We start from the raw sequence: 25966 nt of genomic DNA, 5'->3' as shown, positions 1-25966 counted from the left end.
CATTTAAATAAAAGAACACAAGCCCCACGCGTTCTCGCCTCCATTGAAAAGGCGACTGCCACAGCCAGGATTCAATCCCATGACCTTTGGATCAGCAGTTGAGCACTGTTATGTTTGGCCCGGCAGTTCGTCTTAGCATACGCCGTTGTGCGTGAGCCGGTCTGCAAGAATGCTTTCACTGCCATGTCGACGCTTGGTCGGAAGCACCACGCACGACGCTGTCCTGCAGGTGAGCCTAGGCGCTCGCTGTGGTCGGGTCACAATGAACTCGACGAAAGCTTTGCAAACAACCCTTTGTTAAGTGGGGTCGAAGAGCGCGAGACATCACTGTCAGTTCTCAAGGACTCAAGTGCAGTTCTCAAGGAGTCAACCTCTCCACTCAGCCATTGTCGCCTACGCGAGGTCGTGACAACACACCGACAGTTCGGAAGCGTGGAAAGGCATCGCAGTAGCAGTTCTCAGGAATCGAGCACCTGGACTGCCGTGTTCTGGAAGATTTGGAACACTGTAGCTGAAGGCAGCCATGGACCGCTGCTGACGTTCGTGTCAGCAGCCATCTTCTCCACAGAGGAGCTCAACTTTCCCCCTCCACTAGACTCTACCTCCTCGCCCTGCAATGTCTTGAAGGCGTGGGCCGGGTGAGTCTTTGTGAGGTGCGCTCTTGCTACCATTTGGACATTTTAGCCCATGTTCCTTATTAGCCGAGTGGTCCAATGTCTGCACCCTTTCTGGTGGGTGGATCACTGAGACTTAACGTCAACTGATGTGTGGCAACAGAGGTCACCGCGTCCTTCAAATTGTCGTGTACAGAAAACAACGGGCTATAAAAGCCGAAGACATTTGTACATAAGCGCCGAATCACTGCACAGTTTCCTTTCTTTTGCATCATGTAAATAAAACTTCGTTCCGTCTCTAAGAATGCGTTCCTCACTGGCAAACATCGGCTATGTGGACGACGGCAGAGAACCAGCTACCATAAAGAAGCTCGCCAAACGTCCGAGCACTTATAACTGGTGGCAATGATGGGATGCCATGAACCCCGAACCCTTGACAACTGGTGGCAGCATGCCATCAACCTCGAGTCCTTCACAGCACCATAACCGCTAGACCACTGTGGTGGGTTAAACACAGGAGGAAAACTAGCTTTCTATTAGCATCACTTTAGAGGTTCTCCCCCACGGGAGCCTTTCAAATTGAGCCCACCTGAGTGGCAGTGACAAGAGAGTGGGCAGGAGGGGGAGACGGGTTGCTAGACACCGGTGGTGGGGGCGAAGAGCACGAAGACGAGGAGCCCGTGTCGCTCATGCTGCCACCTTCGCAGTGGGACCCCGCGCCTGGGAAGTCGGCCGACCGGAGCAGGTTCTCACTCTGCATTTTGCTCTTCAGGCATGCAATGTAGCGGTTGCAGAAGTCCTTGCACAGCTCCTGCACCTTCTCCAACTCGAGCAGGTGAATGCGAAGCACCTGGATTGCCTTCACCATCTGTGCACAAACACGAGGTTGAGCAGGAAGTAACCGATCTCAATTTACATGGTGGACTTTAATGCAGATGACTCAGTCATGAGGCGCGCACTGGGTCACATCACGGTTTGCACTCGCAGAAAAGTACAAGACACTGCGAATGAGCTAATCCAATTCTCATTCTACATAGTGCAATGGGGCAACATTGCTCTACTTCAGCTCTAGTTAACCATTGCAAAATAGAAAATACAGGTGGCCGACATGCTATATGTAAGAAAAGGAAATGAAGTTAGACAAGCCACACAATGCATAGAAAAAATTAGTGGCGATATATTAACGCGATCGGATCTCTGCCAAGGTAAAAAAGAACATTCTGTCAAGAATCGTAGAGAATTATATGGTGTAATCGTGGTGCAGGCACACAGTGAGTTTAATTGACACACGGCATATGTAACTGGAGATAGCCGGAAGAGGCCTTCGACCTGTAGCGTACATATGACAATAGCAACAGTGACAATAGCAACAAATACGAAGAAGGCTGTTCCACTCAATTCACCACACAAGATGACAATATTCAAGGAGAAACAAGCTGAAAGGCTTACCAGGCCATCCACTTCGGGATCGTCGCTGAAGAAAGGCTTACGGTCCTGTTCTTGGTGCTGCACGAACGCCTGGATGTCTGAGCTGAAGCTTTCGGAGCAGGGGGCCTCGGCACTTTGAGTGGCTCGCTCACATTTCTCAAAGAGGAGGGCCAGTAGGGGGAACAGGGGGTGCCTGGAGGCACACGAAGAGTCAACCGAATCGGTCTCACTGAGAACTGAATCACGGAAATGCACTTCGTAGCACTAAAAATCGACGCGCCAGCAAATAAAAGGAAAACATAATTCTGGCCCAGCAGTGTGATTGATGGCAATTGGCAAAATGCTAGATGGTACGAAATCCAGTATGGCACGCGATTCATATACATTTGCTCATGGTTGAGCAAGCCACACTGAAAGGTGCTGGCTTCTATGATCACAGGCATTGGAAGGCAAGTATTATGAAAGAACAGTGTTTACCAGATACACTGTGCTACAAGATTGAATGAAGAACAGCCAAGAAGGCTGCCACGGACGATCTGCAAAGCACCAGATTTGAGACTCCTATGGGTAATATAGATACTGCATGTATGCGTCTATTCTGCCCGAGATCATCATTGCCTATCACTTCTCTGTTCACATCTTCCCCTGCACAAAGTAGCCAGGCCACAACGTACTAGCTCAGCTAAATTTTTCCACTTTTTTTGAGTCATGAGAATTCACTCACTTGTAAACGGCCCTCTTGTCGGCTTCAAGTTGGGCTTGGGTCTGGGTGTCAGTGGGCGTCAGGGGAGATGGCGAAGGTGACGTGGGTGCGGCAGGGGTTGGAGAGGATTCCCTCGACGGCACCGAGTCCCGATCTGAGCAATGGCCGCTGCCGCCAAGCGGCTGCTGCAGACTGGGCATGCTGACAGCAGTGTCCCCTCGACTCGATGCCTCCTGCATCACGCCGTGGCAGCTGACCTAGGCCTCCTTAGCAGCCAACTGCACAGTGCGAAATGGCAGGGATGGCCACGTCAATTTCATGTACCTTCCAATTATTTACTGTAATTTTAGAAATTTTATTTCTAGGTTTTCACATGCCAAACAGTAACACGATAATGAAGCACAGTATAATGGGGGACTCCAGATTAATATGGACCACTTAGGGGTCTTAACAGATATGCTCTTAAATTTAAAGAGCACCTGCAACACTCAGTCTACTTTCAAGTATTCGTCAAATGGCTTCATTGTAAGAGTTTATCGCCTCATGACTGGACTGCCACAAAAATTTTTAGAATCTAAGAGCACTTCCCTTATTTTTCCATACTACTGAGTGGCTAAAATGTACGCACTGAAGAAGGGGAGGGGTTGACAGCAGGGCAAGAGGATGCAGCCCTTTGTCAGCGTGCATCATGACCCTGATTATTTTCTTAAATTTTTTTTCCAAAAAGCAAGTTCCTTTCAGTGTAATCACGAGAGCATGTGGTGGCACCCTCTAGCAGGTACTGTAACCATACAGCTCATAATGCTTAGATCAGCCAATGGCCATGGCCTTTGGGTCTATGGCGCAGTAATTTGGGTATATAGCATCACCCGTAGAGAGAAGAGGGAATGATTTCTAGATTACTTCATGCTTCTGTGTGCTGCTTTATAATGTTTCTCTCACATAGAAGCCTCAACCACTGATAGACCATGCTCAAAAGAGAAATCAAAACCAGCATCCTCACAACAATAATTAACCACAATATAGTTATGAGAGATGCTCATGCTTGGCAGCTCCAAGCTGCTAAGCTGCCAGGCTAGGTACTTAAAGGGGCCCTATCACAAAACTTTTACGTCTTGTTCTTTCTGTTGAAATAGGTAGTGAAATGACCCACTTATCATGACTGGAAAGCTCGTTTGCATGCTTGAGCACGTGACAGTGAATTATTTGAAGGCCACTTCATAGCACTTAGTCGGTTTCGATTTCATAGAGGACCAAGTGAGGCGAGACCCAGACTGGTTTTCGTGTGAACATAGAAACACAGTATGAGCCATGATTCTGCAATCTATGCGTGTTTATATTACTCAAACTTGCTTGAGAACTAAAAAAAAAATTCATTGTGCTTTTTATTTCAATTACTAAAACAATACACATTTATGCTATCCCAAGGCATAAATGACTATGACAAGTGTTTCAACATATGCCCAGATAAAAAAAAGTTAAGAAGACATATCCTGCAGCCCCCCCTCCTCTTTTTTTTTTTTTTTCTAGTGGCAATTACCCTGATCAGTAGGTTAGCAAAGTGAAGAGCACAAGGTTGTTAACATGCTTGTCTAGCCTTGCAGGTCACTGAGATACGATTTGTTCTAAGTGGTAATTGTTAATAGGAAAGGAGTGCCAGATCAACAATGCTTTTTTCCCTTCGTGAAAAACAATGTGATAAAAATGAATGCTGACATACAGACAAGAGAAGTGACCACCTTACTGGCAAGTGCACAATATGCGTGGGTAAGGGCACGTAGACTCCAATCAAAGCCTCCCACAAATGATCTGGTCAACCACAGCCCATTCAAAAAGAGAAAACCACAGAGGTAAGGAACAAAAAAAAAAAAAACTTAACCAATGGTCTCTGCAGTCAACCCTTCCCAAACAATCTGTGATTCACCACAGGGCATTCATGATAGAAGTCACTCGATTTTTCACTTCAGTGAAGCGATAAATAAGACAACATTGACGCGCAGCACATTAAACCTGGCATCTGTAACAGCTCAACATGCCAAACTAGGCTGCGATGTCGAAAAGTTCCATATACACAACAAAATAAGTGCTTTCCTTACGGGCTTTGGTTTAGCTGAAACGTAGCAGTTCAAACATTACGATACAACTCACTTCATCTCATTTGTACACCTGAGAAGCACGGCTGCAATGAGGTGCAGTACGAACGTTGGAGATTGTGGGATTAGATTTTTTTTTTTTTTTGTAAATGTAAATACGCCAGCGCTGCAGACCGCGGCTACAGCAAGATGAAAACTAAAATAGACAACTGTACAAGAATGAATGCTGCTGCTCCCGCGAAGCAACAGTAGTGGGTGTTGCGGGGCTGCGACAACAACTCGATAACGTTCTTAAAAATAATAATTAATAAAAATAATAAAATGAATGAGCAAGTTTTCTCACTCACCAGAAAGAGGCGATGCGCGGTGTATCACTCTTCCGACGTCGACGCATTTGCGGCTGGACACATCACTGAACGAGTCGATGATCCATTCGCTTCGCAGGTGAACGCGTCGCAGGCCAGCGCGCGTAGCTCTACAGGAAATGAAAACAGGCCAGATACACGAGAAGATGAGGCGCCGATCTCGCCCACACGTCGCACTCGGTGAATAACGCCGTTCAGCAGTTGTCCTTGGGACGCTGCTACCGTCGACAACAATAGCTGAAAAAGAAAAAAAAAAAACGTGACACCAACCTAACGCACTTGTGACCCTTCTCGGACAAACGTGAATTAATATAAACGGGTCCATACCTTCGGGAACCGTAAATCAACTGTCCCCGCGATCCTTGAAACAAATGTTTCAGGAAAAACTCGACGCTGCGCGCATCGCGAGGCCGCTTAAAACTGATTAGAATCTTGAAACAGGTTTCCTGTGAAATCCTGTTTTAAATAAGCGACCTGTCCGTACCAAGCCGTCGCGTTTGCGACATTCGGCCGCTCGGCGGAAAAGTTGCTCGTGCAGACACCGTGCCAGAAACGCACGCTTTATCGCACTTGCCCGTTTTATCGCGTTCAAAGCCCAAATTGTTGCGAGTTCGTCCGCCGGCGTGGACACTGAACATAGCTGCCCGTGCAGTACGACCACGCTCAAACGCAAACACGAATCGCGAAACTAGAAACGCAAACATTGTGCCCCGTTACGGCTTTTTACACGGTGTGCAAAATCCGCACTCGCCGTCAAAATAAAGGGCCAGTGGCGGTGAAACAGCGCGGCAGAGCGGCGGGGGAAACCGCACCTGTCAATTTACTCGCGCAAACTCCTCCTTTCGTGAAGAAGTGGCACGCTTCGCAGCGCAACCGCGCATTTGCGTAACGTCCCCACGCATCGCGAGCCTCCCCTATTCGCTCCTCGAGATCGTGACAACGGTATTTAGGAGCGCGCATGTTGTGCTTTCGAGCGTGAGCGGTAATTCGACGGTTTGAGTGGCAGCTTACCGAGGTGTCAGTCTTCGTCAAAAATGGCGGCGTCAATTACAGAAAACTACAGCCCACCTCAGATTGACGCTTCTGACGTCACGACGGGGTTTGACGGGGATGTCGGATTTGGAAGGCTACCGCAAACTTTTGCATGCCGTGGATTTATTTTGCTGTGAAATGGAGAAAGATAGCAACACACACATTTACGGCATTATGTTAGCGCTTTTTGTACAGTATTACAGGACAACGTTAATGCTAAAGAAGTGTCCAAGTACGACACCCCTTTGAAGTTTTGCAACCATCCTAAGCACGTCCTCCGGGCAAAATTTGTTTGTTGGCATGCAAAGAGGCTTCCGATTTTTCTCAAATTTCACGTGGAACCACCGAAACAGCGCCTGCAAGATCTTCAACACTCACAACTATATTGAAAGGGCGACCTTCGGAGTTATTGGCAACGACAGAGGTATTACAATTATTCGCATAATTGCGTCCGCAATGCACGAGGGGTAGCGAAGGGGGCGTAGCATTTCGCCGCAGTGGGCCGGGTAACAATTCGAGTTTGACAGAAATTAATTCTTGGCCTTGCCTTCGTGGAAGCGCGAGAGGAGGTCCGCGCGTTGGCGCGAATGGAGAATGTTTTGCACGTCGCTTGCGACAGCACTCGTCGACTGAATTTTCGCAGCTGCTTTAGCAGGTGTTATCGCAGCGTTCGCATGATGCTCTGCCGTGGTTTCTTGCATCGTCTCGCAGGAAAAACACCTGTGCGCTTCGGCATGTGAAAAATGAACGCTTTCGTGCAATGCTGCTAAAGCGACTGCATGATTATGATGAATTGCATTGAAACTGATGAAAGCATTGAAACGAAATGGAACATCCGTTATAGTTATCATTCTTTGTATATGTTTTATGAATCTTTGCCTTTCGCAAAACTTTCTGGTTATACGCGCGCGAGTTACATTTTATTATCGTACTCTCACTGTGTAATAAATAAAACATTTTCCAACAGCATGTAGGTGTCTTGCTTCAAAACTTCACAACTGAACGCTAGCTTTCATAAAATTAAGTTCCAGGAATCGCGGTTCTTATGTCAATATAGTAGTACTGCGATTTTCTGTCCTTTGGTTGGCCTATATTTGACACGCAAGACAGAACACGCGCGGCCAAAGTTAACAGGGCTTTTTTTTTTTTTTTTTACCAGCCTATTGTTTTAATACTTCGATCTAGCTCTAAACGCAACTCGCAATTCTAGCAATCAGGCGATACCATATAGAGTGGCGACTTTGTTATACAGATTTGCAACTCACGGTTCCTTGGGCGCCTCCATAACCCTTTCTGGGCTGCGCTAATCGGCGTGACCCTCCGAAAATGCATTACCGAGATTGTGACTTCAGCTTCAGCCTTAATTTGTACTCCTGCGCGAACCACAGCATGGCGGCATTTTTTCCCCCCTCCTGTGAGGAAGTATATGCAGTCAAGGCAACCAAAAAGCCATTTAGCACAAGCCACCTATCAAACTGATGTGTAAATTAATTGAGAAAATTTTGCATCAATTTTGTGCAAGCCTAGCAGCTGCTACACACTGAATTAAGCACCCTACCTGCACAGGTTCCAGTGATCGTGAAGCTTCTGAATGTGAAATCATACATGCCATCAAAATGTGAAAGCTGAAAGAGAAAAATGATCATGCAATTAGAAGTTCATGCAATTGAACACATGATGATCATGCAATCAGAATACAGGTTAGAACAAATGATCATGCAATTAGAACACAGGTTCACGTACAACCTCTCATACAAATACAAATTAAAGAAAAATCACAAAAGTGCCACTGTGCCAGTAGGCACCACGATAAGAGCACTCAAATCGTTAACATTGTTACTACTAGCACGTTGTCACTCAGGATGGTATAGGCCACACCGAGCACATGACAGTAATGACGATGTCGCAGTATGCTGAAAGCCCTGTTCAGCTTTCGTACACTCTTTGCCATCGAAATAAAACAGCTTCCAGGTGACGGATGCTTTTCAAGTTCAGTCGGGAGCACCTATGCTACCATTCAAAGACTGCGTTCAGGCCTTCTCTGTGGCTCAAGGGCAGGCTTACCCCGGTGATGCCAAGACGGTGCATTGCCCACCGTTACCCAGAATGCCGTTCATGCTTCCCACTGTGACGTCTCACTCTTTGCTCCGTCGGCACCTCAGCCACTTTGCGGTGCTGTCCACCAGTTGCCTCGCAAGACCATGAAGGGAATTTGCCCGAGAGATACCCGGGCCGCAGGTCGCATACAGCGTTCAGCAAGCATGTGCCCATTCGATACCAAACCGTGAGAGAGTATAATTTTGACAGCCATGTGACCGCAATTGTCATGCCGGCAGATCAAACGTGCGGTTGCATGATTGTCAGCATTATCAGCAAGAGCCATCATCGGCGACACTCCAAGGCAGACCACAGTGCATCTCAGACCTGCAACTGCTACGACACAGCCAGTGGGCGGCCACCGCAACTTCATTTGGCAAACTTCCAGGCAAAGTCCCAGCGTGGCCGAGCCCGGCTACTCCGGAATAGCCCATGCCACCCACCGGAGACGCTCGCAGTCGGGGCCGAGCGAAATGACATAGAGCACAACAAGGCGTTCTAGCGTTAACTGGGTGAGCGAGAGAAGAAGACGAAGCAGATAATAGAACAGCCACACTAGGAACAGGAGCTGTTTCTGTGTCGTTCTTCTACACTAAGTATACTGAGCAATCAAATGAAGGACACATCTTTAGCTTGAAATTTTGTGTCAGTGCCTTTTGTAAACACGACAGGCTGTGTGCGTTTTCCTTTTTAAAATTCTATCATATTTATAATGTGAATTTATGGCAACCACAGTTGGTTCCATTACGTTGTAGCAGCACCTTTCAATAACCTACTGCATACTAAATGTGGGCACATCACAACTAATCATTCCCTTTAAGTGTCAATTTTGTAAATTTTTTCACCTGTTCAGTCAAAATGTTTGTGTTACACAAGATTCATGATTGATGTGAATAGGGCAATCAAAACTTATGGTCTGTTTGCATAAGCTGAAATTTTAAATTGTCTGAAATTCAATTATTCGAAGTTTCTGTGTGCAATGGTGCCCAAAGACATGCTTGCATAACGGTGTATACTTGTATAACGATGCCTTAAGACATGCTTGCAAAATGCACTTCATCTGCCTAGTCCGATAGAACATGCGAGACAAAAGCAATAAGCCTGAAAGGAACTTTTCCAGGACATTTCGCTAGAAATCCAGCACAGCAGGCCACAATACAAAAACAAAGCGCACATTTATTCACATCTCCTATTGTCCTCAGCAAAGATTGCCATATGGTCCTCTCCTACAGCGAGAAATATGTGGAGGGAATTGAAAGGACCAGGTGTAATCAATGCCAAGGCACTCTTCTTGAACCAGCTTGGGCTGAGTTTTGGTGCGGAGTTGTAATGCCACCCGAGCTCCCAGTCTGGCCAGGAAAAGAGGACATCTCGGCCGGCTGCTTGTCCCCTTGGACCACACCGCCGTCGCCTTGCAATGTGGCTATGCACTTCCAGATGCCCATGTAGTTGGCTGTTAGAAGGACGTACCAGAGATACGTTAGACAATCGACAAAAACTAGATGTTCAACAATCAATCGGCGTCAGCAGACTCAATAAATAGAGATTATACGTGCCAGAACTACACTAACATTACAAGGTACACCGGAGTGAGGGACTCTGGATTTATTTTCACTGCCTGAGGTTCTTCAACATACACCTAAATCAAAGAACATGGTTGTTCTGAATTTTTTTCCTACCGAAACGCAGATAAGGTACCCAGGAATCGAACCCGCATCTTTGGGCTCGGCAGTGTAAAATCTCAAGAAGGCACCTCTAACCGAGCAAGTCTCCTCTTCTTTTCTTCTAAGATTTAAAATATGAAGCCTCTTTTCCCCTTCCACAATTCTTCAATTTCAATCCATGACCAAGCAAGCCCTCTGCCCCCCCCCCCCCCCCCTGAAATCTTGTCAAATTATCCTTCCCTGTTCAGGATTTCGCGGTAGTCTCTGAGCTACCACGGCAAATTGCTGATGGAAACAGCAAGCATGTTATAGTTGATGGATTCTTTGCTTTCATTTGTTCTTTGACTTAAGCATTTGGTATGTGTCAGTGTGACAGAGTTGATGAAACAAAACAACAATAAAACAAGATTGAAGTTGTCAAATCTGTGGTAGAAAACAAAACAGTTAATTGGATTACACATTTACAAGAATTACTAAAGTAAAGAAAATTGTAAGCATTGCAACTAGATTTAAAGCATTTCTGGAGTGATTCATTCTGATTAGTCTAACATGTGCATTTGATCTGCATATACTACATATACCTCCTGCTAAACAGACTTGTGTATATATACTACCTATATCGTGTGTCCCAGCTATCTTTAGCCAAGCACTAAACAATACGGTATTACAGGTAGTCGAGTGAAATCAGTTGCATATTGCTCACAGCCACCTTGCGCACTTGAGGCAATTTTTGTTTTGTAATTAATTAATTTGTATTTAACTAAATTGCTAAATATTCATTTAAGGCAAGATATGCAACTTGCAAAGTTGGAGAGTGCCTTTGGAACCCCCATTGCATTTTATTTGCAACAAAGAAACTCTCACGTGTACCATTTTTTTTCCAAGCTGCAAAAAAAGGCTGTGAAATAAAAAGAGGACCACTTGACTAGCGCATTTGCCCACTGCGAACTTGCAACCACAAGCAAAGCGCACCAGTCTTGGCATTAAGATCAACGTTGCCCCAAGTCGAAGAACTGAGGAAATGCAGCTATCGCTACTGACGCCTTGTTACTAGACAACTGCATTTATAGCTCTCACAGCCTTGAAAAGAGTCTACTGAACTAGGGGCATCTCAACAGATTCAGTGTTGGCCAGTGGCATCGATTTTCTTATTGACTACTGCCTACAGGTATGTCAGAAACAGATTTTTGGAACCTAAGTTTGTATAGACAAAGTCCTCACGGTTATGTGAATTGGACCACAAGGGGTACATTTGGACCACAAGGGCTACAAAACTCATAACTGAAGGCGCACTTGTGCCGTACCTTTCCACAACCTGACACAGCCATCATCTCCAGACGATGCGAGGATGGTGCCGATGATGTTCCAGCTTACTCTCCAAGCCTGTTGGGACATGGAAAAAGTGACCAACTTTTTAATATACATAATGATTAAGCATATCATAAAAAGTACATTAGTTCTAGAATATGCATAAAATGTCTTAGCCTGGTTCATACAAAATGAGTTCTAACCAGTACACACTTGGTCTTATTTTTCATTAGGTCGGCAAGTTTAAGGTGGGTGGAGACTTTGTGTTTAAGATCTTCCCTTCACCCGTACCATCATGGGGTATCTGACCGCCCCTTGCCTTCTCAAGGGACCCCTACGTATTTTCGAGGAACGGAATGCCCCGCGCTGGACCAGACGATATGGCTAATGAGAGCGAAAGAGAGAGTGGCCAGAGCGGGGGGGGGGGGGGGGGGGACTCAACAACAGAAGCAGTGACACAGCCTTTTCGAACAAAGAAAGACCATAGATTCTTGGCTCCTGAAACCAGTTGTAAATTATGTAAATAAACGCCCTGTATCATTAGAATACTCAGCCTCATCGACTTATTGAAATCAAACCTTTTTACAACACTTTGAAAGTGAATATCAGAACTTGGCTGTGAAATTTTGGCATGATAAAATGGTGCTTGCTTGTTTCTGCCTGATTCATGAAAACAAGAACCGCCGGACGCTACTATGGGGAATGACGCGAGTGGTTAAAAAGTTCAATATGTTTGCCTGGTTAAACTGCACGGGTCACGCCATCTAGCGGGGTCCAGTTGAACCAAGCACGCTTACCATCTCGGAGGCCAGGGCTAAAATGGTTCAATGGTCGTTATTTCTGCTGTGGCTCCCACACAGTAAAGCTGAGAAACGTTGTGCACAGCAACAGTGACGCGAGACTGACACTTCCAGGCGGGGGATTTGAAGTGTGCTAACGAGATGTGAACCACTAAAACATGATTTTATTTCAAAATAAACTCTTCTTTGGCTCAAAAGTAGCACTACCAGGTTTATGGACGGATATTTCAGCCATGAACATCGACTTAATATTTGCCTTTAGTGTCCCTTAAAAAATTTGCCATACAATGTCCATAAAATTTATGCACATTTGACACTGCAGTTTGATTTCACAATAGTGTGGATTTTTCCTGAGTACACAGTTTCATGGCATAGTGGCCCTATACAACAGTGAAACAATCTCTCGGTAGACTACATGTCTGTCGGTTTTGCATACCCACTTAAAAAATTTAGGTTCATGACGACGTGAATTGGAATACTACAACATGTGTTCGAATATTCGCAGCATTCAAATATCTAGAGAGACCAATTTACAACATATTTTGCCCCCACTTTAGAGTATATTTCTGAACCAGACACACAAAATCCATCTACAAGTCATTAGGCTATAGTGTTTGTGTCGTACTGGAATAAAAAACCATCTAAAAACCAAATTACAGGCATAATTAAACGTAGCAAGGTAGCAATGACATAGGCTAAGACACCGTAATCAAGGGTTGCAGAATAGCATTGATAATCTGAGTTTCCTTAAAGGGACACTGAAGTGAATGACAAGGTCAGTTTCAACTGAAAAATAATTCTTGGAGAACATTATTGTCATAAAATTCACAATAATGGGTTCATTATTAGATTATAAAATAAAGGTCTACATATTGTTAACGATATTTGTTCTGAAACACTTAACATCTGAACATCAGCGTGATGTAACTGATTTCAGTATTTCTTACATTGGCTAAATGAAGCTACTTATTTACGGCTAATTATAATAAAATACTAATGAAATGAAACATACTAATAATGAAACACAAGGCGATTCATTCTGACTAATAAAAGGTTATGTAGGCCCTAGAGGACATGGCCGAAATCTACAACAACAGGACACGTTTGCACAGATATCCCAAGGCAGCACTGCCACTGGTATTTTTTGTGTGTGTGCTATTTTTCTGGCTTACGAGTGCGTCTTTTCACAGCAAATGTGGTGCTGTTGATATTGCAAAAGGATAGTTGCAGGCATCAATAAAATACTTTTCTTATGTCCCTTTAATGTTCATCTAATTAAAAGTGCATGAGCATGCTTTAAAGGGACACTAAAGGCAACTACTATTAAGTTTACGTTGATTGTTGAAATGGCAGTCCGAAAACCTCGCAGTGTTACCTTTGTGCCAAGAAACGGCCTATTTTGAAATAAAAGCATGTTTTAGTGGTCCGTATCGGGTTAGCGCACTTCAAATTACCCGCCTTTAGAAGCGGACCAACCGGACCGGCTCACGTCACTGTTGCCGTGCACAGCGTTGCGTGGCTTTACTGAGCTAGTAGCAGCAAACCGAAAGCAGCGGGAGCCACAGCAGCAACAACGGCCATTGATCGATTCTCTGCCATTGGCTTCGCGATTGCGGACATTTTTGTTTCAACTGCGCCCAGCTAGACAGCACCACTTGTCCCGTGTAACCATGCGAAAATTGAATTTTCGAACGACTCGCGCCATTCCCCATAGTAACGTCCCGGCGGTTCTTTTTTCTATGAATCAAACAGAAACAAACAAGCAACATTTTATTGCGTCTCTTGATGCACAGAAGGTTCTCTATTAAGTGTATGAATCAATTACTAGTGATTGATTGTAGGCAGTCTGTCTGATGTCATCAGGATCATTTTAAAAATGTCCTACTGCAGCGCTTATGTTCTTGTGTATTTACCTTAATTTCTCGGTAAGTAGGGCACTGTTGTTGATAGTATTGCCGTTTTAGATGTTGTCATACATTGAGCTTTCACTCCAACGTCAATTGTTATTTGACTTTAGTGTCCCTTTAAGGTGTAGGCTATGGTAAGTAGAGACACTTGCGAGAAAAATAGGCTTCCAGCACCTCTGCATGAAACATTTCTTTCACATGTTTACTTTGAGCAGAATATTTATTTTTTCATGAAAATTTTCTTGAAACATTTTCTTAAGTGTTGTCCACGTGTAATTTTCTTGTGGTTCTCATTTTTCGTTCACCCTACATTCACATAAGCTGTTTGCCTTTTTAGTCAAAACTCGTGCCATGTTTCACAAATGCATGAATTAAACAGAAAATACAACTCATTGTTATATTCAGCATCTTGCTTTAAATGACCACGTGACAAGACAGATTGCTGGTGAGGCCTCACCTGCGAATTGTGATCGTCAAACTGTGCGACAACTTTAGTTTCAAACTTGGCAGCTACACCATCTTGCATCGGAGATGTCATCATCTCTGACCTGCAAAGCATGTGACAAAGAAATGAGATCAAACTCGACACAGCAATTTCCAACTGCTGTGTATACAACCAGCAGAAGCAAAAAAGAGCTGGAGCGGCGCAAGTGGTTTTTCACAAATAAAAACTCTTGTTCTTGGGCTAGTTGGTAACTCATCGTATTGTAAGTAATTTATCGCAACTTAGGCACTGTGTGCGGAGTGCGTCTCGAGTAAAAATGAGTGTGCGCGTTTCTAGCGATCCCTAAGTTGCGCTAAATTATTTACACTATGACTGCTTAACACAAGGCTGCAAATTCACTTTGCACGCTCAAGTACGGCTGATGCAAGCACAAGAATATTATCACAAATCTCTGGCAATTATTTCTAAAGAACATGGTAAAGACATTTAGTGCTGGACAGTATAAGTTGACTGGACATCATAAACAAAAGCACTGCATTCATGTTAGGAGCCAATGGAAACCGCAGCCAACTAGGCTTGCGCTGTTAGAGATTTATCGACCAAACTTCCTGATTGCTAAGAAACCGTGGACACAAAACAAAATGAAACTACCACACTTTTGTGTCATCACTTTTGTGTCTATCACTAAAGAGTGCTAAAAGCTGCCTGGATTAAGCGAAATGTGCAGCACTGCCATGTGAAAGCTGGAAGAGCGGTTTTCCTAGAGCCTGTTGTGTGCTCTCTTGGGGAAGCTAATACAAGTAAACATGCCGAGTACCGATTAGGCCAGAAATCAATGCAATTTTCATAAAAGAGAGAAGCACCGACTGTGCCATTTTCCATCATTCTGCAGACAATTGTGGTACCCGGTAGTACCATGGTAGTAGCCCGTAGTTCAAGATATTCATCACCGATTCACCATCAACAAAATCTGAATGAAGGCGCGCTGCGGCCATACCTTTTCGTAAAAAGCGGAAAGTCATCATACCTGTGCCAGCACATCGCGTAACTGTTCTGTGTAGTTATTGTTTGGTGCTCATCTGTTATTTTAAGGTGTGTGCCAGAAAACTGCATTGTCAACCTTTTCTTTGGGAAGCATAAAGCTCAGAGGCAGCTAGTGTGATCCTTCTTCCTCCAGACAGGTGAAATAGTTATTCTCGCCAGTGTATAGTTTAAAAAGACACAGACAAGCACTAGACATCGCACGCAAACAATCAGCTGTGTATCTATGTATTTCAGAATGCCTGCAGATTCTTCTAATCGGATACTGCCCTGGTGTGCCTAGATTTAAATTTTGTCACATCCGTGTCAGATGTAGTTCCGGCCTTAGGGTCTGTGAATGACAGGTGCGATCAGTACTGCTTTCGCCCTCGAAATTTGACAATGAATATTTCCAATTATGTACAAAACTTGACTTGTTTTAAATTGGTTATGCCATGAATTGGCACATATTACAACTTTGGTAAAGGTGGCCTGAAGTAAATAATTGAAAAGTAAGCAAATGAGTTACTTTAGTCACATCAATGTCATTTCGATTGCAGAAAAGTATTGTCTCCTTGGCAAAGAGTTCATGCACAAAATCAACAGCAGTATGAACGTCATAGAATTTTCATAAATAATCTACAATGTCGAAAAAAAAAAAAAAGTGACCTGTATAATGATGATCTATTAGCAGATCAGAATTCTTGAAGAAGCTAATATAGCTCCTGTTTGAATGCGTTTTTAACAACACAATAAATGAAAACTGTGACTTTGTCAAAGGTGAAACATACAGTATTTCATGTCCTAATTCACTCTGCACTATTTTTGGAATGCAATCAGTCGAGTGAAACTTGTTCGATGTCATGTTGTTGTGAGTATGTGCTATAATAAAAAATATTTGTAAGTGTGCTTTTGCCTCCTACAGTTACCTGTTTAGGTCCACAATCCTAGAGGTCTGTTTGACCCTATCCTACAAGTATACCACAACATTATACAGCATCTTTTGCACTGTGCTGTTGTCCCTGGTAATTCAGCAGGTGAGTGTGAAAAAAGGTAATTCTTCTTGTTGTAAATTACATTTCCTTGGTGAACTTTCCCACACACCTTTAGTGCAAAGCGGCACAGCATACCGTTGCAATAGGCTTAGGTATGTTACGATGAGTCGATGAATATCCAGAGTAAACAGCTTACAGGCGCGTGTTCTGCAAGTATGCCTAAAACTTGTTTTCATTTTCATAAGCATTTCACTGCGACTGCCACAGGCATGTTAAAGGGCGCAAATAAACAAACAAGTAAAAATCAAAGAGCTCATAAAAATATACACGAAATTTATTCAATATCTTTCCAAGTTCGGTACATACGATACAATGCTTTCTAAGTGTAAGATCAGCTGCTACAATGACTGTGTTTTGAGTCAAATTTTGCTTCGCCCTAGTTACTACCTAAGCAAAGATTCTACTTCAAGACAAAGCATTAGAACTGCTTCTTCTTTACTTCAATAAACTAGCAGCAGGCAAACAATGAATACAAACGGTGTCGCATACTTACAGCAGTGGCTTGAAAGAGATGATGCGCACATCCCTAGAGGCAATGCCGAGGAGGTAATAGGAACGACCTACACTAGGGGCGAAGGCCAGGTCGTGCACGGGGTCCACAACAGTGACAACTGTTTCGACCCTCGTCCAACGGCGGCTTCCTTCACAGTACTCGTAGACATGCACTTTGCCGGTGGTGGAAGGCCCTGGGTCATCGCTGCCCACAGCCAGCATAGGTGGGTGGTTTCGATTGCTGCGAAAAGCATGAAATGAAGCTGCTGAACCCCAGGCCTGCAGTCAGCCCTGTTGGTAAACAGTCATGGTAAGAAATAGACGGAAAGGGAAGTGCATAGTTGGTCTAGCTGGTGTGCATTTCACTACATGGAAGCTAAAGTTTCAGGATGACAAAAACTAGGCTTGTGCAAATATTCAAATGTTTTCAGTATTCGAATGAATATTATAGTATTTGAATTTGCTTCAATTGAAGTATAAATTATTAAAAATTTCAAGGTATTCTAGATGAGCAAATAGGTGTATATTAGTCCACGTGTAAACCCAATAATTGTGGTTTCACAGCAGTATAGAGGTGCTAAACCGTGAAAGCACCTATTTAAAAAGACCCCGAAACGGTCTTGACAATTTTTATATAAAACACATTGGGCTGGTAGACCAAGTCCCCAGGGTCATTTATAAACCAATTTGAGCTCTCTGTATAAACTGTGTAATTTATTACGCTTTAAAGCTGCAAATCGCTGCAACTCAGCCGAACGCCTTTTCAGCCACCCATTCACACAGCGACATGCTCTGCCCACTAGACGTCACCATGACGGCTGGTCTGATTGGCTGTGAAACACGTGGCACAGGGCCCGTGAAGGCATAGCTTAGCCCGGGTGCTCGAAGGAAGAGTTGAGGTAGTTGAGGGTGAAATGTGGAGCGAAGGAAGAGGGTACCTTTTTATTAATAGTAGCTCCATTAATAAGGGGTGTTTTGATTGAATTATGGTGCCAATGATTTGCCCCAGTAGTGATCTAATAAGAAACAGAATGTCAAGAAACCATTTCAGGGACCCTTTTATCGCATACTCATTTGCATGACGTTTTTTGTAAAAGTGGTTTCACAGCAGTGAATGAGTGCTAAGCCGTGAAAACACCTAATTATTGCAAATTCACATTTTCGTGAAGCCCCACTTCAAGGTTAAATGAACATATCACTTTCACATCGATTCATCATTTTTGATGTTTAGAAGCTTGTTATACCGGCTCATATGCTCTAAGCATAGTAAATATTAAAACGTAACATATTTTACAGGTTATCCTTTGCATTCCACTAAACGTCAAATTCTACTATTCAAAATTGTTTCAACTTCCTTTGAGAAAAAAAAAAAAGGCATTTGCACAGACCTTGTTTCAATTAAAAAAAATTATCGTGTATGTTAGTTAGGTCATGACAAATATGCCCATTTTTTTTTTATAACATGCGACATATATTATTCGAATTCTATTAGTAATTATTTGTTAAAAATCACTATTCGCTTCCAACCTAAAATTCACTTTTCCCACAGGCCTAATAAAAACAAACTCATACATGCGCTCTTTCTGCGAGTGTTGTAGTCTCTGTGATGTCATTTTGCAACGCAGAGGTGAAGTACTCCACTGTAATGTGCTGCGTCATCCAAGTCGACAAATGCTAATGCGTACACTCAAACCTCGATATAATGAATACGGATATAGTGATATAACAGTTATAACAAAATAGTTGAAGAATAGTATTGCAATAGACATAGTGTTAGAAATAAACCTTTATAATAAATTTTCAGATATAACGATCTTAATTTCGTATAAGATGCAACTTTCTTATAGTGAGTTCTGAGTGTATTTTTGTGCATAATTCAATATGCAATTATTTTTCTAGTATAGTACGAAGTTAATGAAATATCAAACATCTTGCATGCTTTTTGGGAGCAAAGTGCCTAAAACTAAAAGAACTAAGTAAGTAAGCACATTATAGTGACCTAAAATGACAACTGAATGCAAAAACAAACAAACAAGAATGGATGTTTCAAACACATTGGAACAGAAGTTGTGGTACGCTCAGCATTTGCGAGCGAATCTAGCCACGGTAAGCTGGGATTTCAGTCACGAATGTTCAACATACCATAACTTTTGTTCATATTGGTTTAGAACACCTATTTTTGTTTTCCTGCACTTGGCTCCCATTCCAGGTCATTTTCATATGCTTATGTCATTTGCAACTTTAGCAAACTATAGCTTCCAAAATGGCACATTGAATGGTCGATCAATAAAAAGCTAGACTTTGTGCTAGAAAAATAGTTCCATACTTGAAATCAGCATACAAATATACATCAACTCAGTGAACTTACCCTAAACCAACAAGGAATTTCAAATAAACTTTCCAAATACAGTTCCTGACAAAGTATGCTGATGTAACATAGGCAAACTATAAACATTAACTTTTCAGTCGAGTTAGCGCTTAAGCTGTAATACAAAGCCAGGTTAACTTTCTTTGCATTTGGCAAAGCAACTGTACTATGATTAACAAGGGATAATCATGGCAAACAGCTGTAGACGGCTACCAAGGTATCTGCATAATTTTTTTTTGTCATCTGACATAGCACTTATCATAACGTATTGCAATTAAATCTCTGAACTAAACCTACACAAACTAGTTACAGTTCTGCAACATGTTCTTTAGATTTCACATGCTGATACTATGAAGGAAATTTTTGTTAATGACTCACTGCAGTGTTCTACAGTTAAGGTACTTGACTGCTGACCCAAAAGTGATGAGATTTAATCCTGGCCATAACGGCTGCATTTTGATGGAGCCAAAATTCTAGAAGACCATATAGATGCACACTGCAGAACACCAGGTGGTAGGATTTCCCAGACACCTCCACTATGGTATTCCTCATAATCATATCATGGTTTTGGGACATAAAGCCCTAACAATTATTATTAGTTTTAGTCTCTTCATGGCACAAACATTAATTTACATGGAGGTGCACACACACCTTTCAGTCGCTTTAGAAGGCTAAATACAGTAGACTCGCGATAATTCAAACTCTGACAATTCATACTTTCGGTTGATTCAAACAAAATTCAATTTTCTTGGTTGGCCCTCTAGCCTTTCAATGTATTTAAAAGCCTCTTAATTCAAACTCCATATTTGGTTAATTCATGCTTTTTGTGGTTCCATACTAGAAAATATCTGCTGCTTTCCCTCTACTATTTAAAAATTTGGGTGCTTATATAATCCTAACAGTCTAAAAATGAAAATTAGGCATCTCAGGCCTTCCAAGAAAAAAGGCTTTGCTAGTAAACAAATGTTTGAAACAAAGCACATGCATGGCAAACGATGATGCTTTTCAGCTGGTAAGGAGAGCTTTGTGCTGAAGGCACATAGAGCAAAGAAGCAGTTGGCAATCCAGAGGTCTGATCAGCAGTAAATGGCCAACAAACTTGTGGACCTTACATTTCTGCTTTTTGTTCATTGCGTGCAGTTTGGGCTCAAAAAATTTTTAAATGCGATAAAATCAATGCCTAATCATAATGTGAGGTGTCACTTGACCCACAGTCATATATCTGAGAACTTTTCATTATTAAAACCTTTTGATAATTGAAACAAAACTCAGAAATCCCTTTGAGTTTGAATTAACGAGAGTTGACTTTACTTACAAAGAGTGGTTCCAGGAAAGACAGCTGAGCGGCATGCGGCAGTTGATGTCGCTCTGCAGAGACCACTGGCTCAAGTTCATGACGTCAGGCGCTTCGTAGACGCGCACCATTCCATCGGCTGAACAGGTGGCCAGTTGCAGACCCAGCTGCTTTGGTGCAAACTTGACGTCTGTCACCGATGTTCGGCTGTCCACCAGGCTGGTGCGCTTGACCCAGTGAGACTGACTTCGCTCACCCCCACCGCTAGTGCCGCTGCCACCAAGCACGCTGCTCTTGCCTGCCACTGTGTAAATGAGTAAAATTTGTGAAACACCGAAGAAGTGTTACATCAGTTAATTCCTTGATGACACCACCTCAAGACAAACAATGGTAACAAGAATGTCATGTATATGTGCACTTTGCCCACTTACTGTTTTTTAAACTACTGAGATTCGCACTCAACATCAACTCTAGATAGTCAAGGCAGTCTGCTTGAATTCCTATAGCAGCCAGGATAATTTCATGCACATAAATGCTGAGAAAACATGATATTACTCTCAGACATACACGCCACTTTCCCATGTTACATGCACTGGTTTACCTGCCCCATCGTGAACGTCAAGGCATACAAATCCTGCTTCCCATAAAAGGGGCACAATATGAGTTTAGACTAATAACTTGTAGTCTAAGAACTCTAATGTTACTAACTACATCATCACAGATTTGCTCGTAGAGGAGAAAATCAAAATCGATGTCTTGTTATAAAATTTTGCATTGATATCTCCACATGTGACGGCACCAATTTCAAGGTGTATTAGTAGATGCCTAGTAGATGCTGTCAAAATCTATGACGTGATGAGATTTTGTGCATGAATTTCAAGATGACGTCGCCACTCACATCACATTTTCTTCTCACACATTTTTCGCTTTCGCAGCATGCATGACAGTTTTGGAATTGTGAAAGAGCAATTTACTAATATGAATTCTCATTATAATCCCTTTCAAGTGAGTGAGCTCATCTTGAAAGAAATGGGAATTAGGCAAATATAGTTACGAAAGCTAGTACATGTACAACACAGCAGCCAACATGAACCAATTGCCAACAGCATCCAGCTTGAACCAACAAGGGTCGAAGCAAGCTAAGACAAACTGTTGAGCAAAAGATCGAGAATAAAGCATGGCAAAAATTTTTCTTATTCCTCCTGGCTCACAGCAGGAGGAGCCAACACCAGAGTGCATCTATACGTAATGAAATCAGTGCAGACAGAAATGACAACAAGGATAGTCATATCTACTGAGTACATTATATGCAGGGGAAGAAACTAGAACTATGCAACTCACCTAGTTCCTCCCACACAGTGGCCATGCGATCGTAAGAGCAAGTTGCCAGGACCTGTCCAAATTCTGGGTGTGCCCACGTGACCTTCCATACAGACCCACTGTGCGTCTACACATGGAAGAGTGCAACGAAAGCGAAATGAAAATTTTCTGGTACCAAAATTTGCTTTGGAAAAAAAAAAAAGAAAACTGCACTGTTTATAATTCATATGAAAGTTACATTCCATTGAAAAATATCATTGCATGACACATGAAGAAACAACTAACCTTCCAATTTGCTGTGCAACGCCATTCTCCATCCTCTCCAAGGTCCCATACCTTTAATGAAGAATGAAGACACAAGTTACCTGCTTTTAAGATTTATTTCTCTATACTAATTTCAGCTTTGCACACTTTATTGACACTCACAAGGCAACTTTATTGCCCCTATTTTATGCAAATGAAATTTATTCACGTGAAGTCCAATTTACCTGCCATTTAAATCATTATGAACACCAACATTTCTCAAATTTGGATTTATGCTTTAGCATAAATAGTTTACCTAGCAAAATAAAAATCTTATATACCGTCTTTAAACAATTCAGAAAGAAATAAAGCAACAGCTCTGGATTGACACAGGCCTTCGTTTTTGCAATGTGCTTTGTTTTTTATTGAGCAAAAGTCGGCGCTTGGCTGGAATCGTTAGTGGGTTACGCATACACGTGAAAGTCCATTCACTCTTGCAGCAGGGGCAATTCAAACAGCTTGTTTCCAGAACGAAACCACACAGAAGATACGTCAACGGACAGGGCTGACGGATGGCTTATTGCAAACTGCTCGAGCCTAATTTGAAGCTCGTGCAAACACTGCAGAAGGCGGGATTCCTCGCTGGCATCACACCACGCTACACTCATGTGGAAAGAAGGATCCTCGTAGAAGAGAGGTAGGTCGTACTCCTTCAAGCAGCCGTCTACTTCGGATACAAGCCTCTCGAGATGTTCTACACCTTTGTGCACTTTGAGACTGAGAAACGTTCTCGTTTTCTCCGCATTTGTGTAGACATCCAGGGAGCCAAAGCGAATGATAAATCTACAGTACGGCGCTGCAACGGCCTTCAGTGATTCCACCATCGGCTGTATCCAATGGTGCCGCAACTTGACAGTGCGAGAGAGGCTGACATGACACGTGCTGGGCTGCTGAGGCTTGAGAAAGTCGAAGCCGTGGCACAAACGTGATATCAAGCTTTGCGTTTCCCTCTCTTTGACGACCGAGACGAACACGTAGGACGCCCAAACTCCGGGTTCGTGAGCGAATGTGCGCACTCTACCATCGTGCCGACTGCTGTCATCTTCCCACGCAAAAGGATCCTTGCGGTCACGGAACAGGCCTAGTACCTCGACGGGCAACTCTAGTTTTGGCTTTTCGAGCTGCCGACGTACCGACTGACGGTCGTCTGTACGCGGGGCGTCGCAGTTGGCCGGCACGCTTTCGTCCTCAGAACCTTCGCATTCGTCTGAAGAGGCGTACTGAGACAGTAGAGATAAGCTGTGACTAGAACTCATGACTGCGACAGCCGCCTACAGCCCAGCAAGCATTCCGAGACAGTCGGATCAGGGTAAGCACGACTCCGGCACAAAGCTTTACACACCTTCACAGTCTGGTCACTGGAGCATGTGGCGAGACGCTTGCCGTAGAAGTCATAGGCGACGTCGTGAATCAAGTCGTTGTGGTCAGCGGCAATGCTCCTGGCGACGAACATGCCTGATCGGTCGCGCTCGAAGCAGCACTGCACGCAGATTCCGAGCTAACTTTAAAAGCAATGCGGTAAAGTCGCTATCCGGCGTTTCAAATAACGCTTACGCGCAGCGCCATTTTGATAAACTATCCCCGAACCCAAATAACTTTGAATCGCGGGAACCAGTCGGGTAGAAAACGAGCTGGCTCAGTTTACACATATATTTGACTAATTCTGTAGCCTACATAAAATTTAAGTAACAAGTAACATAAGTTGGTGCACCACTTTGAGAGTTCACAACGCCCAACAGTTGATTTGATGCCGCTTTTCGTGTGCCGCGCCACCATAGCCGCGCGGAAAGAAGGCGGACGTCACGACGTCACATCCAGCGCGGGTACTGCCCTGAATCAAAGCCTCCTATATACTTTCATAGCCTCCTATATACCTCCTCTAAGTATATAGGAGGCTATGCCTGAATATGCTGGAGCCACGGAGGAAGGAAAGGTTTTTCCTTCCTCCGTGGCTGGAGCACAGGCGCTGCGCCACAGTGTACTAGGGGACACAAATTGGTAGTTGTTCTGTAAGGACACTTCTAGTACACTCTAGCTGCGCCGTGCTCCCTACCGGGCTGCAGAAATTGGGCGCCTACTTCCTCTTCTAACCACTGCCACCACCACCAAATGCAGACTACAATACACGACTAACTCTGCGTCATTTGCTGCGTTGGTCGCAAACGCAGCACTTCTTCTGAGCACGATATGTCACACAATACTTGCGGCATTGATAAATCTATGCACATTTTGTGCCTGCATCATGTATCTTTAATTACGTTTCCCCATTTGTGTTCCCGCAGATCTACCTGGTTCTCACTCGATCTCATATTTAGGTGTAATAGCAGAGGACGTACAAAAGGGATGCGGGACTTGACTTTGGCATAACAAAGGTGCCTCGAGTCTTTGCCACGTTAGATGAAGATCATGGGCTTCTCATCCCTGGAGTACGCCTGTCACTTCTTCCGAGATATCCAGTTCTCTTTGTGCAGTGCAGGTCTGCACTATAGAGGTCCTGGCCATAAACTCCTATGAACTATGGACCACTTCAAGAAACATTGTACCCACAAATATGAAGCTGGTACTCCTGCAGTACAATCAGGAGACCGGGGTTATATGTTGAGCTTGATTTAAATTGCAGGCTTTCCAAGGGCTTCATAAAAACAGCAGTATTTTTATTCACATTGCACTTATTATGGGACGTAGCGTGAGCTCCAACATTACATACGGTCATCAGCTACTACATATGGTGTATGTAGAATGCAAAGTCTGTGTATGTGCATACTGACAACGAATCCCATTTACACACCACCAATTAATGTTGTTTCTACTGCCAAATGGTCTATAAGAGTTTCAAAAGAATTCATTATAAGTATCCATGCACGCTTACTTGCATCAGCACCTACATATACATATAAGTAGAAATAGAATCCATTCAGAATGAATCTATTACTTTCATAAGCAGACCAGGAACATAACTACGGAAGTTTCTGGTGACATTAGAAGTTTACAACATATCAATTTTTGCAATTACTGGCAATGCAAAGCAGCAAATCTCACATAATGAACTAAATTTATTAAAACCAGGGGCAGGAAGGTTAGATGCTTCAGTTTTCGTGCTTAGCTGCACCTAAGTCTGGGTTACATTATTTTAGGTTATGCTGCTCATAAGGTAATGTCAGAAGAATTTGTGACATATTACACCTCGAACATAATGCTGAAAGTGCAGCCAATAGATACTGACCACATACTAGGTTACATTCAGTGAATCTTCTATTGAGCTCCTTGATCATCAAGGTTGATCCTGCATAAAACACCTGTGTAAAATGGAGAATACTATGTACAAAGGAGTACGCTTCATTCATCTGGTACCCACACCACACAGCCGTAATTCAGTGGCTTGAACAAATCCAAAGTAACGCTGCACATTTCATTTACACTAATTATAGCTGAACATCGAGCAAAGCTCCCACAAAACACTTCTCACTACTTTCTTCATTCGCATCTTGAAAAAAATGTTTTCACCTTGCTTTATTTAATAACTTATAATTCCCCGATTCCCAACAGTGATAACTTTACATCATCCCTTAAATTTTATCTCGCACTGATCACAGCTGTAAAGTTAGAATAATGCAATGCCATGTCAGAAAATGTCATGAATAATTATATTCCAGGACCT

General features: G+C 43.2%; 3 protein-coding genes across 5 annotated transcripts in view; all 3 read right to left on the bottom strand.

The window, feature by feature from the left end:
* The window catches only part of LOC119171970 (homeobox protein PKNOX2), a 30500-nt gene extending 24197 nt beyond the window's left edge, over positions 1-6303 (bottom strand). For all 3 annotated transcript variants that reach the window (XM_037422885.2, XM_075892766.1, XM_075892767.1), the window contains exons 1-5: positions 6215-6303; positions 5186-5440; positions 2767-3023; positions 2064-2235; positions 1204-1482 (exon numbers count right to left, since the gene is read on the bottom strand). In XM_037422885.2, the coding sequence (XP_037278782.2) occupies positions 1204-1482; positions 2064-2235; positions 2767-2984 (669 nt within the window). In that variant the 5' untranslated portion in view covers positions 2985-3023; positions 5186-5440; positions 6215-6303. The remainder of the gene's footprint in view (positions 1-1203; positions 1483-2063; positions 2236-2766; positions 3024-5185; positions 5441-6214) is intronic.
* A 3185-nt stretch (positions 6304-9488) lies between these two features.
* Positions 9489-23903, bottom strand: Nup44A (nuclear pore complex protein Nup44A). The gene is made up of 8 exons (XM_037422882.2): positions 23651-23903; positions 22291-22341; positions 22027-22132; positions 20707-20989; positions 17025-17264; positions 14469-14559; positions 11301-11379; positions 9489-9785 (listed from the first exon to the last, which is right to left on the bottom strand). Exons 1-8 carry the CDS (start codon positions 23759-23761, stop codon positions 9604-9606), a joined length of 1143 nt encoding a protein of 380 aa, XP_037278779.2. The 5' UTR covers positions 23762-23903; the 3' UTR covers positions 9489-9603.
* Positions 22645-23709, bottom strand: LOC119171969 (U6 snRNA phosphodiesterase 1). Its single transcript, XM_037422883.2, has one exon. It carries the CDS (start codon positions 23562-23564, stop codon positions 22737-22739), a length of 828 nt encoding a protein of 275 aa, XP_037278780.2. The 5' UTR covers positions 23565-23709; the 3' UTR covers positions 22645-22736.
* Positions 23904-25966: the final 2063 nt, after the last annotated feature.

Source organism: Rhipicephalus microplus, chromosome 4 (genome assembly GCF_043290135.1).
Source record: "Rhipicephalus microplus isolate Deutch F79 chromosome 4, USDA_Rmic, whole genome shotgun sequence".
NCBI lineage: Eukaryota > Metazoa > Arthropoda > Arachnida > Ixodida > Ixodidae > Rhipicephalus > Rhipicephalus microplus.
Note: the sequence above shows the minus strand (reverse complement) of the source record. Positions and strands in the feature narration are given on the sequence as shown.

What these genes read in the sequence shown, in the direction of transcription:
- LOC119171969 (XM_037422883.2), bottom strand. Translation starts at nt 23,564, where the DNA reads ATGAGTTCTAGTCACAGCTTATCTCTACTGTCTCAGTACGCCTCTTCA.
- Nup44A (XM_037422882.2), bottom strand. Translation starts at nt 23,761, where the DNA reads ATGTTCGTCGCCAGGAGCATTGCCGCTGACCACAACGACTTGATTCAC. An exon ending in CCAGTGACCAGACTGTGAAG is followed by an intron (nt 22,342 to 23,650) that starts GTGTGTAAAGCT and finishes TCTTCATTAAAG; the next exon opens with GTATGGGACCTTGGAGAGGA. An exon ending in CACTGTGTGGGAGGAACTAG is followed by an intron (nt 20,990 to 22,026) that starts GTGAGTTGCATA and finishes TCATTTACACAG; the next exon opens with TGGCAGGCAAGAGCAGCGTG.